Raw genomic sequence first — 16,302 nt, forward strand, 5'->3', positions numbered from 1 at the left:
TTAGTGAGGCAGTTTTCCCATCACGAGTTACTGAGCCTATCCCACCCCATATGTACATCGTACAGGAAGGATAAAGGGGTCATACAGCTACTGTATGTCAGATGAGCTCATATTATATACCAGGCACCTAGTACAGGGGTAACAGGACAGACTCACCAGTGCTGATTCATGAACTCTTTCTGAGTGATGGTGAACGTACATAGCTTGTTACACAGAGAATCTTCATCCTAAGCACAAGAGGAAATACGGTCAGATCCGGGACACTTGTGAGAACATTCCAAAACCAATATTAAATTAAAAGTTACTCCATCCCCATTGTGAGATTCTGTGCACAGCATTACCACCACACTGAGTAATAGGGAATGTAAATCTTACCATATAATATATATATAAGATACAGGAGACGACAGGGAATTTTCTAAACCCTGGTGTCCTTATAAATCTTCACATTCATTATCGCTTATACTGGCAGAACATATGTATCTTACTCCACATGAACTAAAAGTTGTGTGATACGGGGAAGTGAGCTATTCCGTTGAGGGTCGCTACCCCGTGCGCTTACAGTGGATTTTTCAGTTTTCAGCCTCTGAAGCAGCAAGAAAAAAAAAAAAACTGCCTTAAATGCACCCTCTGGGGCTTAACATGCAGGGCAACCCATAGGTTCTGGGACGTAACACAAAAACGATGCGATAGCGCACGGTACCCGTGGGTTTACCATGCTGGGAAACTGCCAAATAATTGAACAGCTCCTGGCGTAAATCGCCGCAGGTAACTGAATCTGCCTCTAAGAGAAAATGAAGAAGAATGGAGTCCTAAAGTGAGCATACTACAATGGTGAAAGATCAGGGGGAAAGGGGTATCCAAGATAGGGAAGCAAATCCCGGGCCGTTTTTTCTATCATGGGTATCGGGATTGAAAATTGGCCAATCCCGGGATTCCCTATTAACTGTGGGGCTGCCACCTCACCCCGCCCGCCACACACACACATTACTAACCGTATACCGAGGGCGGGCGGAGGGAGATCTCTTCCAGCTCTCCCCCAGCGGATGGCTGACGGCGCAGCGTGACCTCACGCTGCGCCGGGGGAGCCGGAAGGAGGAAGCCGGGCAGTGTCTGAGCGTGGACGCTCAATGCTGATCCCTCAATCCCCGAGATTGGACCTTTCAATCCCAGGACTGAATCCCGGCCATTTTTGGCCCTAAATCCCGGGATTGGCCACCATAGTCTGGGAGTGTGCGCTTTAGGTACAATGAGGATCATTTACGTTTATTTTTTATATCTTTAATATTTTGTGTCAGGTTTATGGATGTCACTCTTCCGTGTGACACTGCAGAAAAAAGAAGCACTTTAATACAGGACCACCCCACCTCCGACTCTAGGACTATAATCGTGCTCAGAAAGGACTAGTTTTGCTTTATCTGCGATTTGAACTCTGCTACCGATGAAAGCTGAATAATTTGATGCTCCGTTTGCCTGGCGCTCCCACACCCCCCCCATGTACTTACCCAGGTGACCTCTCTCAACTTCTCGCCGTCAGCCTTCAGCTTAGTCAATTGCCACAAGGTATGAACGGTTATATATCCCTCTCCCCTGCGCCCCCCTTACAAAGGCATTACTGGATTTTCCCCTGGATTTTTCACAGGGAGGTCCAAATTACATTACAGTTTCAACCCTTTCCCACTGTCCTATTTCATCCGCTGCATCCTTTCCTAACATCTTTCACAGACCGTTCTTACTAGAATTTGGGTCCACAGACTCAACTCGAGACGAAACCGGCGGACTTACAGAATCTTCAGCCTGAGAATCGTCCTCTTCAACAGCCAGCTCTTCTACCCAGTCTGAATCCACCTCTATCGCCCGCTCCTCTCCGTCCACAGGGAGGTGACAGTGGCCTTGTCCCGAGTTGTGACTCAGCGCACTGGTAACGTCAGCCAAGTACGACACGATATGACACGTACACTCCAGGATGGTCACATGCTAAAGAGACACAGCACAGTTACCACCAGTCACTGACCGTACCTATGCTCACCACTAGACGTCATTCTGGTTGTCCTCACCTTCCCCTGCATCACATTGTTGCTCAACTTTTCCACCACGTTCTTCTGGGAGAGATACTTCTTACTGCGAGAGAAAGATCAATCAGGACTCTCGGGATGCATTTCAAGAGAACTCTGATACCACAAACCACCGCCAAGGCACTCACCATCTTGCCAGCCAGTCCATGGCTGCATGGTGCAGCTGAAGGTGTCCAGCACCTTGTCCTGCACCGGCCAGAGTGGCCATCACAACCATCAGCTCCGGAAAACCAGTCCCATCACCGTTGTTTAGCAGCTCTGTGGCCATAGGGATGAGAGTGCTGAGTAGGACTGTGCACACACCTTCGCCGACTTGGCTGCAGGACACAAACACCACAAATATCAGCAGAGGACTCGGGTATAACGGTGGTGGGACACACTGGGGGGATCTGGACCTTCTTACCTGTTCTCTCTCACAATGTAAGCAGTGAGCAGCTGGAGTAACTGACGATTTTCCTGGACTATCTCCGTCTGGTCAGAGTCCTTGGGAGGGGGAGTCGTCATACGGACCAGCCAGGACTGTAACTGCGTAGGCTCCACACAGGCAAGCTGAGCCAGAGTCCCGCAAAGGTGCAGCAGACTGGGGCTTGGGTTCTTCTCGGCTGTGCAGGGTGAAGGACAGACTGTTTATCGATCCCGTTTGTGCAGAGAACACAAGAAATTCATAATGAAATAAACTGCGGAGTAGGAATGGGGGGGGGGGGGGGGGGGGTATTCTTTCCTTGTTACCTATGGCATGGTTCAAACCCTCTATTTTGGCTGTGAACGCCGAAGGCTGGTGGAGGGAACTGCACAGGAAGCGTTAACTAATACTATCTTCAACATGTATAACGGGTGTGGACAGTAATTGAGGACAGTACTTTGTAGCAGCCATTCTCTAGTCTCACAGAAATTAGAGTAATAGTCCATAAGAGTTCAAAAATGCTCTATCAAGTAATAGTCCAGTAAAGTGGATTTAGAGGTTTAAAAGTGCAAAGGTCATGAGAACCACCCTTCCCAGTGACAGCACTGCAAGGAAACAATTTCAGTTGGCTTCACGGATGCATATAAACCACAAATATTAATATTGTATTTTATTTTCCTGAAGAAATGGTGCAATTTTTCTACTTTTACGTATTCAGAGAGCCAGTGAGACAGATAGTGTAGTGGGTGTACATGCCCATATGGCACTGGCCACACCCACACAGCACTGGCCACACCCACACAGCACTGGCCACACCCACACAACACTGGTCACAGCTCCTTCCCTTCTTAGTAAAGTATATTTTCAACCCTTATCATGCTAGGCGATTACTTTCCAACCAAGTCCCAGTAGGACAGACCCTGATGTCGAGCGTCGAACACCAACTGCTTATGAAACTTTGCCTTGATCATCAAAGATAATAAGAATTTACTTACCGATAATTCTATTTCTCATAGTCCGTAGTGGATGCTGGGACTCCGTCAGGACCATGGGGAATAGCGGGCTCCGCAGGAGACAGGGCACATCTAAATAAAGCTTTTAGGATCACATGGTGCGTACTGGCTCCTCCCCCTATGACCCTCCTCCAAGCCTCAGTTAGGTACTGTGCCCGGACGAGCGTACACAATAAGGAAGGATCTTGAATCCCGGGTAAGACTCATACCAGCCACACCAATCACACCGTACAACTTGTGATCTGAACCCAGTTAACAGTATGATAACAACAAATGAAGTAGCCTCTGAAAAGATGGCTCACAACAATAGTAATAACCCGATTTTTGTAACAATAACTATGTACAAACATTGCAGACAATCCGCACTTGGGATGGGCGCCCAGCATCCACTACGGACTATGAGAAATAGAATTATCGGTAAGTAAATTCTTATTTTCTCTAACGTCCTAGTGGATGCTGGGACTCCGTCAGGACCATGGGGATTATACCAAAGCTCCCAAACGGGCGGGAGAGTGCGGATGACTCTGCAGCACCGAATGAGAGAACTCCAGGTCCTCCTTAGCCAGAGTATCAAATTTGTAAAATTTTACAAACGTGTTCTCCCCTGACCACGTAGCTGCTCGGCAAAGTTGTAATGCCGAGACCCCTCGGGCAGCCGCCCAAGATGAGCCCACTTTCCTTGTGGAGTGGGCCTTTACAGATTTAGGCTGTGGCAGGCCTGCCACAGAATGTGCAAATTGGATTGTGCTACAGATCCAACGTGCAATCGTCTGTTTAGACGCAGGAGCACCCATCTTGTTGGGTGCATACAATATAAACAACGAGTCAGATTTTCTGACTTCAGCTGTCCTTGAAATATATATTTTTAATGCTCTGACAACGTCCAGTAACTTGGAGTCCCCCAAGTCGCTAGTAGCCGCAGGCACCACAATAGGCTGGTTCAAGTGAAAAGCCGAAACCACCTTAGGGAGAAAATGAGGACGTGTCCGCAGTTCTGCCCTGTCCGAATGGAAAATCAGATATGGGCTTTTGTACGATAAAGCCGCCAACTCCGAAACTCTCCTGGCTGAAGCCAGGGCCAATAACATGGTTACCTTCCATGTAAGGTATTTTAAATCTACCGATTTTAGAGGCTCAAACCAATGAGATTTGAGAAAATTCAAAACTACGTTCAAATCCCACGGTGCCACTGGAGGCACCATTGGGGGTTGTATATGTAGTACACCTTTGACAAAAGTTTGTACTTCAGGAACTGACGCCAATTCCTTCTGGAAGAAGATTGATAAGGCCGAAATTTGAACTTTAATGGACCCTAATTTTAGGCCCATAGACAATCCTGCTTGCAGGAAATGTAAGAATCGACCCAATTGAAATTCTTCCGTTGGGGCCTTTTTGGCCTCACACCACGCAACATATTTTCGCCAAATGCGGTGATAATGTTGTACAGTCACTTCCTTCCTAGCCTTCATCAAGGTAGGAATAACTTCCTCTGGAATGCCCTTTTCTTTTAGAATCCGGCGTTCAACCGCCATGCCGTCAAACGCAGACGCGGTAAGTCTTGGAACATACAAGGTCCCTGCTGAAGCAGATCCCTTCTTAGAGGTAGAGGCCACGGATCCTCCGTGAGCATCTCTTGAAGTTCCGGATACCAAGTTCTTCTTGGCCAGTCCGGAGCCACTAGTATTGTTCTTACTCCCCTTTTCCGTATAATTCTCAGTACCTTTGGTATGAGAGGCAGAGGAGGGAACACATACACTGACTGGTACACCCACGGTGTTACCAGAGCGTCCACAGCTATTGCCTGAGGGTCTCTTGACCTGGCGCAATATCTGTCCAATTTTTTGTTGAGGCGAGACGCCATCATGTTCACCTTTGGTTTTTCCCAACGGTTCACAATCATGTGGAAGACTTCTGGATGGAGTCCCCACTCTCCCGGGTGAAGGTCGTGTCTGCTGAGGAAATCTGCTTCCCAGTTGTCCACTCCCGGGATGAACACTGCTGACAGTGCTATGACATGATTTTCCGCCCAGCGCAGAATCCTTGCCGCTTCTGTCATTGCTCTTCTGCTTCTCGTGCCGCCTTGTCGATTTACGTGGGCGACTGCCGTGATGTTGTCCGACTGGATCAACACCGGCTGACCCTGAAGCAGCGGTTTTGCCAGGCTTAGAGCATTGTAGATAGCACTTAGCTCCAGTATATTTATGTGAAGGGACGTCTCCAGGTTTGACCACACGCCCTGGAAGTTCCTTCCCTGTGTGACTGCTCCCCAGCCTCGTAGGCTGGCATCCGTAGTCACCAGGACCCAGTACTGTATGCCGAATCTGCGGCCCTCTAACAGATGGGCACTCTGCAACCACCACAGGAGAGACAACCTTGTTCTTGGTGACAGTGTTATCCGCTGATGCATGTGCAGATGCGATCCGGACCATTTGTCCAGCAGATCCCACTGAAATGTTCGTGCATGGAATCTGCCAAATGGAATTGCTTCGTAAGAAGCCACCATCTTTCCCAGGACTCTTGTGCATTGATGTACTGACACAGTTCCTGGTTTTAGGAGGTTCCTGACAAGTTCGGATAACTCCCTTGCTTTCTCCTCCGGGAGAAACACCTTTTTCTGAACCGTGTCCAGAATCATTCCCAGGAACAGCAGACGTGTTGTCGGGGTCAATTGAGATTTTGGAAGATTCAGAATCCACCCGTGTTGCTGAAGCACTACCTGGGTTAGTGCTACACCGACTTCCAGCTGTTCTCTGGACTTTGCCCTTATCAGGAGATCGTCCAAGTAAGGGATAATTAATACGCCTTTTCTTCGTAGAAGAACCATCATTTCGGTCATTACCTTGGTAAAGACCCGAGGAGCCGTGGACAAACCAAACGGCAGCGTTTGAAACTGATAATGACAGTCTTGTATCACGAACCTGAGATACCCTTGGTGTGAGGGGTAAATTGGGACATGCAGATAAGCATCTTTTATGTCCAGGGACACCATGAAGTCCCCTTCCTCCAGATTCGCTATCACTGCTCTGAGTGACTCCATCTTGAACTTGAATTTTTGTATGTACAGGTTCAAGGATTTCAGGTTTAGAATAGGTCTTACCGAACCGTCTGGCTTCGGTACCACAAATAGTGTGGAATAATACCCCTTTCCCTGTTGTAGGAGGGGTACCTTGACTATCACCTGCTGAGAATACAGCTTGTGAATGGCTTCCAATACCGACGTCCTTTCTGAGGGAGACGTTGGTAAAGCAGACTTTAGGAACCGGCGAGGGGGAGACCTTTCGAACTCCAACATGTAACCCTGAGATATTATCTGCAGGATCCACGGGTCCACTTGTGAGCGAGCCCACTGATTGCTGAAAATCTTGAGTCGACCCCCCACCGCTCCTGAGTCCGCTTGTAAAGCCCCAGCGTCATGCTGATGGCTTTGTAGAACCCGGGGCGGGCTTCTGGTCCTGGGCAGGGGCTGCTTGCTGCCCTCTCTTACCCTTTCCTCTGCTTCGCGGCAGATAAGACTGTCCTTTTGGTCGCTTGTTTTTATAGGAGCGAAAGGACTGCGGCTGAAAAGACGGTGTCTTTTTCTGTTGGGAGGGGGTCTGAGGTAAAAAAGTGGATTTGCCGGCAGTTGCCGTGGCCACCAGGTCCGAAAGACCGACCCCAAATAATTCCTCTCCTTTATATGGCAATACTTCCATATGCCTTTTGGAATCCGCATCACCTGACCACTGTCGCGTCCATAAACTTCTTCTGGCAGATATGGACATCGCGCTTACCCTTGATGCTAGAGTACAAATATCCCTCTGAGCATCTCGCATATAAAGAAACGCATCCTTTAATTGCTCTAGAGTCAATAAAATACTGTCCCTATCCAGGGTATCAATATTTTCAGTCAGGGAATCCAACCACACTACCCCAGCACTGCACATCCAGGCTGAGGCTATTGCCGGTCGCAGTATAACACCAGTATGTGTGTATATACTCTTCAGTGTAGTTTCCAGCCTCCTATCTGCTGGATCCTTGAGGGCGGCCGTATCAGGAGACGGCAACGCCACTTGCTTTGATAAACGTGTGAGCGCCTTATCCACCCTAGGGGGTGTTTCCCAGCGCGCCCTAACCTCTGGTGGGAAAGGGTATAATGCCAATAACTTCTTGGAAATTAGCAGTTTTCTATCTGGGTTAACCCACGCTTCATCACACACGTCATTCAATTCCTCTGATTCTGGAAAAGCTACAGGTAGTTTTTTCACCCCCCACATAATACCCCTTTTTGAGGTACCAGCAGTATCAGAGATCTGCAAAGCCTCCTTCATTGCCGTGATCATATAACGTGTGGCCCTATTGGAAAATACGTTTGTTTCTTCACCGTCGACACTAGATTCATCTGTGTCGGTACCCGTGTCGACTGACTGAGGTAAGGGACGTTTTACAGCCCCTGACGGTGTCTGAGACGCCTGAGCCGGTACTAACTGGTTTTCCGGCCGTCTCATTTCGTCAACTGACTTTTGTAATGTGCTAACATTATCACGTAATTCCACAACTAAAGCCATCCATTCCGGTGTCGACTCCCTAGGGGGTGACATCACCATTACCGGCAATAGCTCTGCCTCCACACCAACATCGTCCTCATACATGTCGACACACACGTACCGACACACAGCAGCCACACAGGGAATGCTCTAATCGAAGACAGGACCCTCTTAGCCCTTTGGGGAGACAGAGGGAGAGTTTGCCAGCACACACCAAAAGCGCTATAAATGTATATAAACAACCCTAGAAGGTGTTGTTTTTGATATAGGCGCTTTTAATATATCAATATCGCCAAATTATGCCCCCCTTCTCTTTGTTACCCTGTTTCTGTAGTGCAGTGCAGGGGAGAATCCTGGGAGCCTTCCTCACCAGCGGAGCTGAGCAGGAAAATGGCGCTGAGTGCTGAGGAGAATAAGCTCCGCCCCTTTTTCGGTGGGCTTTTCTCCCGGGTTTTAAGAAAACTGGCCTGGGTTAAATACATACATATAGCCTTAATGGCTATATGTGATGTATTTTTCGCCACTAAAGGTATTTAATATTGCTGCCCAGGGCGCCCCCAGCAGCGCCCTGCACCCTCCGTGACTGAATCAGTGAGACGTGTAGCAACAATGGCGCACAGCTGCAGTGCTGTGCGCTACCTTCATGAAGACTGAGGAGTCTTCTGCCGCCTGCTTTCCGGACCTCCGATCTTCAGCGTCTGTAAGGGGGGTCGGCGGCGCGGCTCCGGGACGAACCCCAGGATGACCTGTGTTCCGACTCCCTCTGGAGCTAAGTGTCCAGTAGCCTAAGACTCCAATCCATCCTGCACGCAGGTGAGTTGGAAATCTCTCCCCTAAGTCCCTCGATGCAGTGATCCTGTTGCCAGCAGGATTCACTGAGATTTAAACCTAAAAAAACTTTGTCTAAGCAGCTCTTTAGGAGAGCCACCTAGATTGCACCCTTCTCGGACGGGCACAAAAACCTAACTGAGGCTTGGAGGAGGGTCATAGGGGGAGGAGCCAGTACGCACCATGTGATCCTAAAAGCTTTATTTAGATGTGCCCTGTCTCCTGCGGAGCCCGCTATTCCCCATGGTCCTGACGGAGTCCCAGCATCCACTAGGACGTTAGAGAAATGGGGATTAATCGCCAGCCTTCCGGACCACAGGAAATGTAACATGACTTTAGTGAATACCAGTGGAGTGCTGCTGAACTAGCAGGTACCAGAGGTAGTGGACCTTGTGCCAGGAAGGGTGAGGCACTTACTATGTTGTTCTCTGAAAGTGGCCTGACACTAATGCACCCTCCCGATGGCAGCGCCGTTCCCCCAGGTGATACTACGGCATGGCTCCAAAACTACTACACTCACCAGGCAGCCTAGAGCTGCCCAAGCCGATGGCATGATAACTACAGTAAATACTAAAGTGATAGAAGTAATTAAACGTACATTGGGTTGCAGCCTAATAAGCACCTTGTCCTCTGTGTTCTACAGACCAGGTGTCCAGCAGCATGGGATATGAAAGAGCAAGGCGTTCAACACTAACACATTGTCAAAAATTCTGAAGCCGACTGTATATGCCCAGTGACCCATAACAGGTGATACATTCCCTAACCATGCAGGAGTGCCAGTGACATGACCGAGGCACACAATCTAGAGAGACGATAAAGTCTACATTCTCACTACTAGGGCTGAGACGCTACCGGCTCAGTGGACGGCCCCAGACGGGAACAGAACACCATACTGCACATCACTCCGCTATGTTACTCACTCAGCTGGAAGAGCTTGGTAAACAGCTTCAGTACTCGGTTACAGAACTTGGCCGAGAGGGATTCATTTGCAGTGGCCATCATAATCTGCACCAGTTCTCCTCTGTACGAAGACAGAAAGACATTATAAGCCGGTGTGTCGGTGTCGGGCACCTTGGTTCTGCCGACACAGACAAGACGACACTATAAGCCGGTGTGTCGATGTCGAGCATCATGGTTCCCCAGACACTAAGGTGACAAGTAAAACATACCTCTCGGTAAAGAACTCTTCCATGGCTTTGCGGGTCTGGCTGGTCTCCAGCTGCTTCTCCAGGAACTGCAGACATTCCTCCAGAATGGACTCATCCAGGCCGCTGCGGAAGACAGCACAGTTAGTGCTCTAACAGAGATGCCCGATATATCCCATTCTAGAACATCCAGTAACTGACCTGCTGGGGTCGGAGTGGTGGGCGAGGATATTGTAACACCCTGTGATCAGCTTCTCATACACCCGGGACAGGAACTCATCAGACTCGGCAGGTCCGAGGACTCTCTCCAGGGACGTACTGCACAGATCCGCCACACTCTCTGTGCTGCTCTCCAGAAGAAGGAACAGCAAGGACTGGATTAGCTGGCGGCTGTTCATGTCTTCCGGGCACCACCTGTATGTGGAGATGTATTAATAAACTTCTACAGGCACCAAGAGGACAACACGTGACTTTCAGTGGAACCTACACTATGAGGTCACCAGTCAGCCTGACCAAGGACAAAAGAACATGCTTGAGTGACGCGGCGAGAGAGAGGCTGGGGCTGCACAGGGTGCCCAGGTGAGCTGCCTGCACTGCTCCAATGTAGCTCTCCGATGGAATAGTGTCATTGGCAAAAGCGTTGCGCTGAAAGACAGAAGAGGACATACAGCGTTATTCCTTTTACACTTTATTTCATTGTATGAATCCACCGCATGAAGATTACTGGTCTATGGATACATCATGTACAGCTGTAAAGTCTTCAGCCGCCTGGTGCACACTAGCCTTAGGCCTAAAATTGGCTGGGATTCAATCTCGGGATTGGAGCTTCCAATCCCGGGGATTTCGGGATTAGAAAGCCCTCTTGTTTTTCAATACCAGGCAGCGTTGAGTGTCCTCAGGAGGCTCAGACGCTGCCCAGCTCCCTCCGCGCCATGCTGTGCGCACTGCTCGGCGTAACGTGAAGTCAGAGGTCACAATGCGTAGTCTGATGCCAGATGCCCGCGCTGCCCGGACCGCACCTCGCTGCCCACCACCTGCAGCAAGTGAACCCATCTGCACTCCCGAAAGACGGCGAGTAGTTCAGTGGGCTGGGTCGGTCCGAGAAGGGGTGGGGTGGGGGGTAAGAACACAGAAGAATGTAACTTTAAAATCTTCAACCCAATCCCATCCCGGGATTGATAATTTTTCAATCCCGATACCCGGGATTGAAAAAAAAAGGCCCGGGGTTGGCCTCCCTAGTGCACACCATACAGCCTCACTCGGAGACACCAGCACTCACCCATGAGCCAATACTGGGGAACTCGTTGGTGTGGATATTGTTCCAAGACTCACACAAGGTCTGTACAGCGGTGGGAAGGTTCTGGATCAACACAGGACCTAACGTGAGACAGATAAATCGCTGGTGATTAATGAAGAACTGAAAACGCCTTGATATACAGAACAACACCAAAAACGTTGTCTCCGTAAGGACCTACACTCAGTAGTGTAGTCACTGGAGCTGAAGGAGCTTTGGCAGCAAGTAACAGACCCATCTTGAAGAGCTTAAGCCCAATCCACATTATCCCAATGGCTGATAATCAGAATCAACCTGACCATAGCTCCTTCCAGTCAACCCTGTGGCTAAATCGTGCTTTCAGTTAGCGCGGACCCCGACATCCACCATTCATCTTACCCAGTGTGTTGGCTTTGCAGCGGGCAGAGCCGATGGCCAACACGGCCCCGTAGCCCTGCAGCTTCTTCTCATCGGCTCCTTCCTCGGGCAGGCTCCGGAGCAGGTAACAGCGGGTCAGGGAGGCGTACATATCAAGCAGCTGTAACGCAGCTGGCAGTAGGTTCTTAGCCACCTGCGAGGATTTCTGCGGGTCGCTCTCCGCTGACAATTTGGAGAAATGCTCATCTAGAGACACTTGCACCTTGCAGATCACTGCATCCAAAGTATAAATGCACTGAAGGTTTGGGCCCTTCCGCAGCTGCTCAAATGTGTACCCGTTAGAGCTGCAGTAAGTTGAGATCTAGAACAAAAAATAAAATGAAAGGAGTCTATTAATGAGATTACCTTAAAAGGTGGACAGGAACACTTTAAATGGCTGCAGAGGGTAGGGTATATTAAATGGCTGCAGAGGTTGAGGTATATTAAACGACTGCAGACGTTGGGTTATATTAAATGGCTGCAGAGGATGGAGTATATTAAATGACCGTAAAGGTTGGGTTATATTACATGACCGCAGAGGATGGGGTATATTAAATGACCGCAGAGGATGAGCTATATTAAATGACCGCAGAGGATGGGGTATATTAAATGGCTGCAGATGTTGAGGTATATTAAATGGCTGCAGAGGTTGGGTTATATTAAATGACTGCAGAGGATGGGGTATATTAAATGGCTGCAGTGGTTGGGGTATATTAAATGACTGCAGAGGATAGGGTATATTAAATGACTGCAGAGGATAGGGTATATTAAATGGCTGCAGATGTTGAGGTATATTAAATGGCTGCAGAGGTTGGGTTATATTAAATGACTGCAGAGGATGGGGTATATTAAATGGCTGCAGTGGTTGGGGTATATTAAATGGCTGCAGTGGTTGGGGTATATTAAATGACTGCAGAGGATAGGGTATATTAAATGACTGCAGAGGATAGGGTATATTAAATGGCTGCAGAGGTTGAGGTATATTAAACGACTGCAGACGTTGGGTTATATTAAATGGCTGCAGAGGATGGGGTATATTACATGACCGCAAAGGTTGGGTTATATTACATGACCGCGGAGGATGGGGTATATTAAATGACCGCAGAGGATGGGGTATATTAAATGACCGCAGAGGATGAGCTATATTAAATGACCGCAGAGGATGGGGTATATTAAATGGCTGCAGAGGTTGAGGTTTATTAAATGGCTGCAGAGGTCGGGGTATAATAAATGACTGCAGAGGTTGGGGTATATTAAATTACTGCAGACGTTGGGGTATATTAAACGATTGCAGAGGTTGGGTTATATTAAATGACCGCAGAGGATGGGGTATATTAAATGACTGCAGATGTTGGGGTATATTAAATGGCTGCAGAGGTCGGAGTATATTATATCACTGCAGAGGTTGGGGTATAATAAATGGCTGCAGAGGTCGGGGTATAATAAATGACTGCAGAGGTTGGGGTATATTAAATGACTGCAGAGGTTGGGGTATATTAAATGGCTGCAGAGGTCGGAGTATATTATATCACTGCAGAGGTTGGGGTATAATAAATGGCTGCAGAGGTCGGGGTATAATAAATGACTGCAGAGGTTGGGGTATATTAAATGACTGCAGAGGTTGGGATATATTAAATCACTGCAGAGGATGGGGTATAATAAATGGCTGCAGAGGTTGAGGTATATTATATCACTGAAGAGGATGGAGTATAATAAATGGCAGCAGAGGTGGAGTATATTATATGACTGCAGAGGATGGGGTATAATAAATGACTGCAGAGGTTGGGGTATAATAAATGGCTGCAGAGGTCGGAGTATATTAAATGACTGCAGAGGATGGGGTATTTATCAGATTAGAATTCAGATATTTAATACTTTAATAAGCTGCACATAGTGCACAATTGTGCCAGCTGAACGCACCTGTTGGGCGATGTACTCTTCCGCCACCTCTACGTCATACTTTATAGAGTTGCATTTGGTTGAGGTTTGTTCCGTCAGTGACTCGGCTTGCTCGGGCTTCATTCCCTGCTTCACAAGATGGTCCTGCACAAAGATGAATAACGCAATCTTATAATCATTCTGAAAGAAGCTCTGCCATGTCTCTAGCACATTCAGTACGACACCCTCCCAACACAGGTCACACTCAGATTCTGCCGAGAGCAGGCACCTGCCTCCATACCTTGATCCACAGCTGGTATGACGGTACTTTGAGTCGTGACGCCCAGCGCAAAGTGTGCAAGATCTCGCATTCGCTAGGCGCGGATACATTCAGGGACAGCTGCTTCATGTAGTGCATGGAAGGAGGCAATATTCCCAGAATCCTCCACAGTATAAGGAAGTGATACTGAAGAGCACATGCCTCCTAAAGGAGAGAGAATGACATGTTTCATACACAATACAAGTGAATAACACACACTGACGTTACTGTTTACAATAAGGAAAAGAGGAAATGAAAGACCAGGCCAGCCCCGATCTGAGGATGTGGACAGTCCGGTATATTGTCTGGAGGTCTCACCAGGGCAGTGATGCTCTTGTTCTCGTTTCTCCGAACTGTATCAAACTGGGATCCTGCAGCCAGTAATGAGATGAGGGCCGTGTACAGGTCATCGTACTTCAATGCTCGAGAGAAGAGGACCTCACACACCTGGAAAAGAGACAACAGTTAATGACTGCTCCACCATGGAACTACGTGATGTGTCTAGCGGTGGCATCCAGAAGACCTTACTTCAGTATCAAGCCTGTGTAGGTCATCTTCAGAGGCTTCCTGTGAGAGGATGCTGTAGAAGCGGGGCTGTGGAGCAGCATCTGTGAGAGAATAAAAACAAAGCATGTTGTACATAGGGATTGCCATGAATATGGCCCATGCCCCAGAATGGAGGAGGCGGCGGAAGAGGAGGAGGAGGCGGCGGAGGAGGAGGAGAGGAGGCGGCGGCGGAGGAGGAGGCGGCGGCGGAGGAGGAGGCGGCGGCGGAGGAGGAGGCGGAGGAGGCAGAGGAGGAGGAGGCGGCGGAAGAGGAGGAGGAGGCGGCGGAAGAGGAGGAGGAGGAGGCGGAAGAGGGAGGAGGAGGCGGAAGAGGGGGGAGGAGGAGGCGGAAGAGGAGGAGGAGGAGGAGGCGGAAGAGAAGAAGGAGGAGGAGGCGGAAGAGAAGGAGGAGGCAGAAGAGGAGGAGGCAGAAGAGGAAGAGGAGGAGGCAGAAGAGAGTACAGAGGAGAACAATAATAAGGGAGCACTTCGCAACGTGTGTACATAGATATCTCTCTGCGCCAATTATGGAAAGTACAGAGGAGAACAATAATAAGGGAGCACTCCGCTACTTGTGTACATAGATCTCTCTCTGCGCCACTTGCTCACCGGCTGTGCAATGTTTGGACCAATTCTCTTCTACTTCTTTAAACCCATAGTACACAGCTGAGGTGCGGCAACTCCCTTCCTGCGACGTCCCAGAGCCAAGCGGAGGGGTTAATAGATTGTACTGCACCTGGAAGATATAAGACATATTGTACTACACAATATAGAAGAGGATGATATCAACTTTATACTATGAGCACACAGTACGTATAACACAATGTATAACAGAATGATATCACCCTTATACTATGAGCACACAGTACGTATAACACAACGTATAACAGAATGATATCACCCTTATACTATGAGCACACAGTACGTATAACACAATGTATAAGAGAATGATATCACCCTTATACTATGAGCACCCAGTACATATAACACAATGTATAAGAGAATGATATCACCCTTATACTATGAGCACACAGTACGTATAACACAATGTATAATAGAATGATATCACCCTTATACTATGAGCACACAGTACATATAACACAATATATAAGAGGATGATATCACCCTTATACTATGAGCACACAGTACGTATAACACAATGTATAAGAGAATGATATCACCCTTATACTATGAGCACGCAGTACGTATAACACAATGTATAAGAGAATGATATCACCCTTATACTATGAGCACACAGTACATATAACACAATGTATAACAGAATGATATCACCCTTATACTATGAGCACACAGTACGTATAACACAACGTATAACAGAATGATATCACCCTTATACTATGAGCACACAGTACGTATAACACAATGTATAAGAGAATGATATCACCCTTATACTATGAGCACACAGTACATATAACACAATGTATAACAGAATGATATCACCCTTATACTATGAGCACACAGTAAGTATAACACAACGTATAACAGAATGATATCACCCTTATACTATGAGCACACAGTACGTATAACACAATGTATAAGAGAATGATATCACCCTTATACTATGAGCACCCAGTACATATAACACAATGTATAACAGAATGATATCACCCTTATACTATGAGCACGCAGTACGTATAACACAATGTATAAGAGAATGATATCACCCTTATACTATGAGCACACAGTACGTATAACAATGTATAACAGAATGATATCACCCTTATACTATGAGCACGCAGTACGTATAACACAACGTATAAGAGAATGATATCACCCTTATACTATGAGCACACAGTACGTATAACACAATGTATAAGAGAATGATATCACCCTTATACTATGAGCACACAGTACGTATAAC

General features: G+C 47.8%; 1 protein-coding gene across 1 annotated transcript in view; it reads right to left on the reverse strand.

Annotated features, from left to right (window-relative positions):
• The window catches only part of UBR4 (ubiquitin protein ligase E3 component n-recognin 4), a 157,692-nt gene that overhangs the window by 58,034 nt on the left and 83,356 nt on the right, over positions 1 to 16,302 (reverse strand). The window contains 16 exon segments of the mRNA XM_063942129.1: positions 157 to 227; positions 1,786 to 1,977; positions 2,058 to 2,121; positions 2,204 to 2,392; positions 2,479 to 2,677; positions 9,763 to 9,863; positions 10,012 to 10,113; positions 10,189 to 10,401; positions 10,475 to 10,632; positions 11,267 to 11,364; positions 11,660 to 11,999; positions 13,598 to 13,720; positions 13,857 to 14,039; positions 14,193 to 14,321; positions 14,403 to 14,482; positions 15,030 to 15,156. Coding sequence (XP_063798199.1) covers positions 157 to 227; positions 1,786 to 1,977; positions 2,058 to 2,121; positions 2,204 to 2,392; positions 2,479 to 2,677; positions 9,763 to 9,863; positions 10,012 to 10,113; positions 10,189 to 10,401; positions 10,475 to 10,632; positions 11,267 to 11,364; positions 11,660 to 11,999; positions 13,598 to 13,720; positions 13,857 to 14,039; positions 14,193 to 14,321; positions 14,403 to 14,482; positions 15,030 to 15,156 — 2,369 coding nt within the window.

This window comes from Pseudophryne corroboree, chromosome 10, assembly GCF_028390025.1.
Source record: "Pseudophryne corroboree isolate aPseCor3 chromosome 10, aPseCor3.hap2, whole genome shotgun sequence".
In the NCBI taxonomy this organism is placed as follows: domain Eukaryota; kingdom Metazoa; phylum Chordata; class Amphibia; order Anura; family Myobatrachidae; genus Pseudophryne; species Pseudophryne corroboree.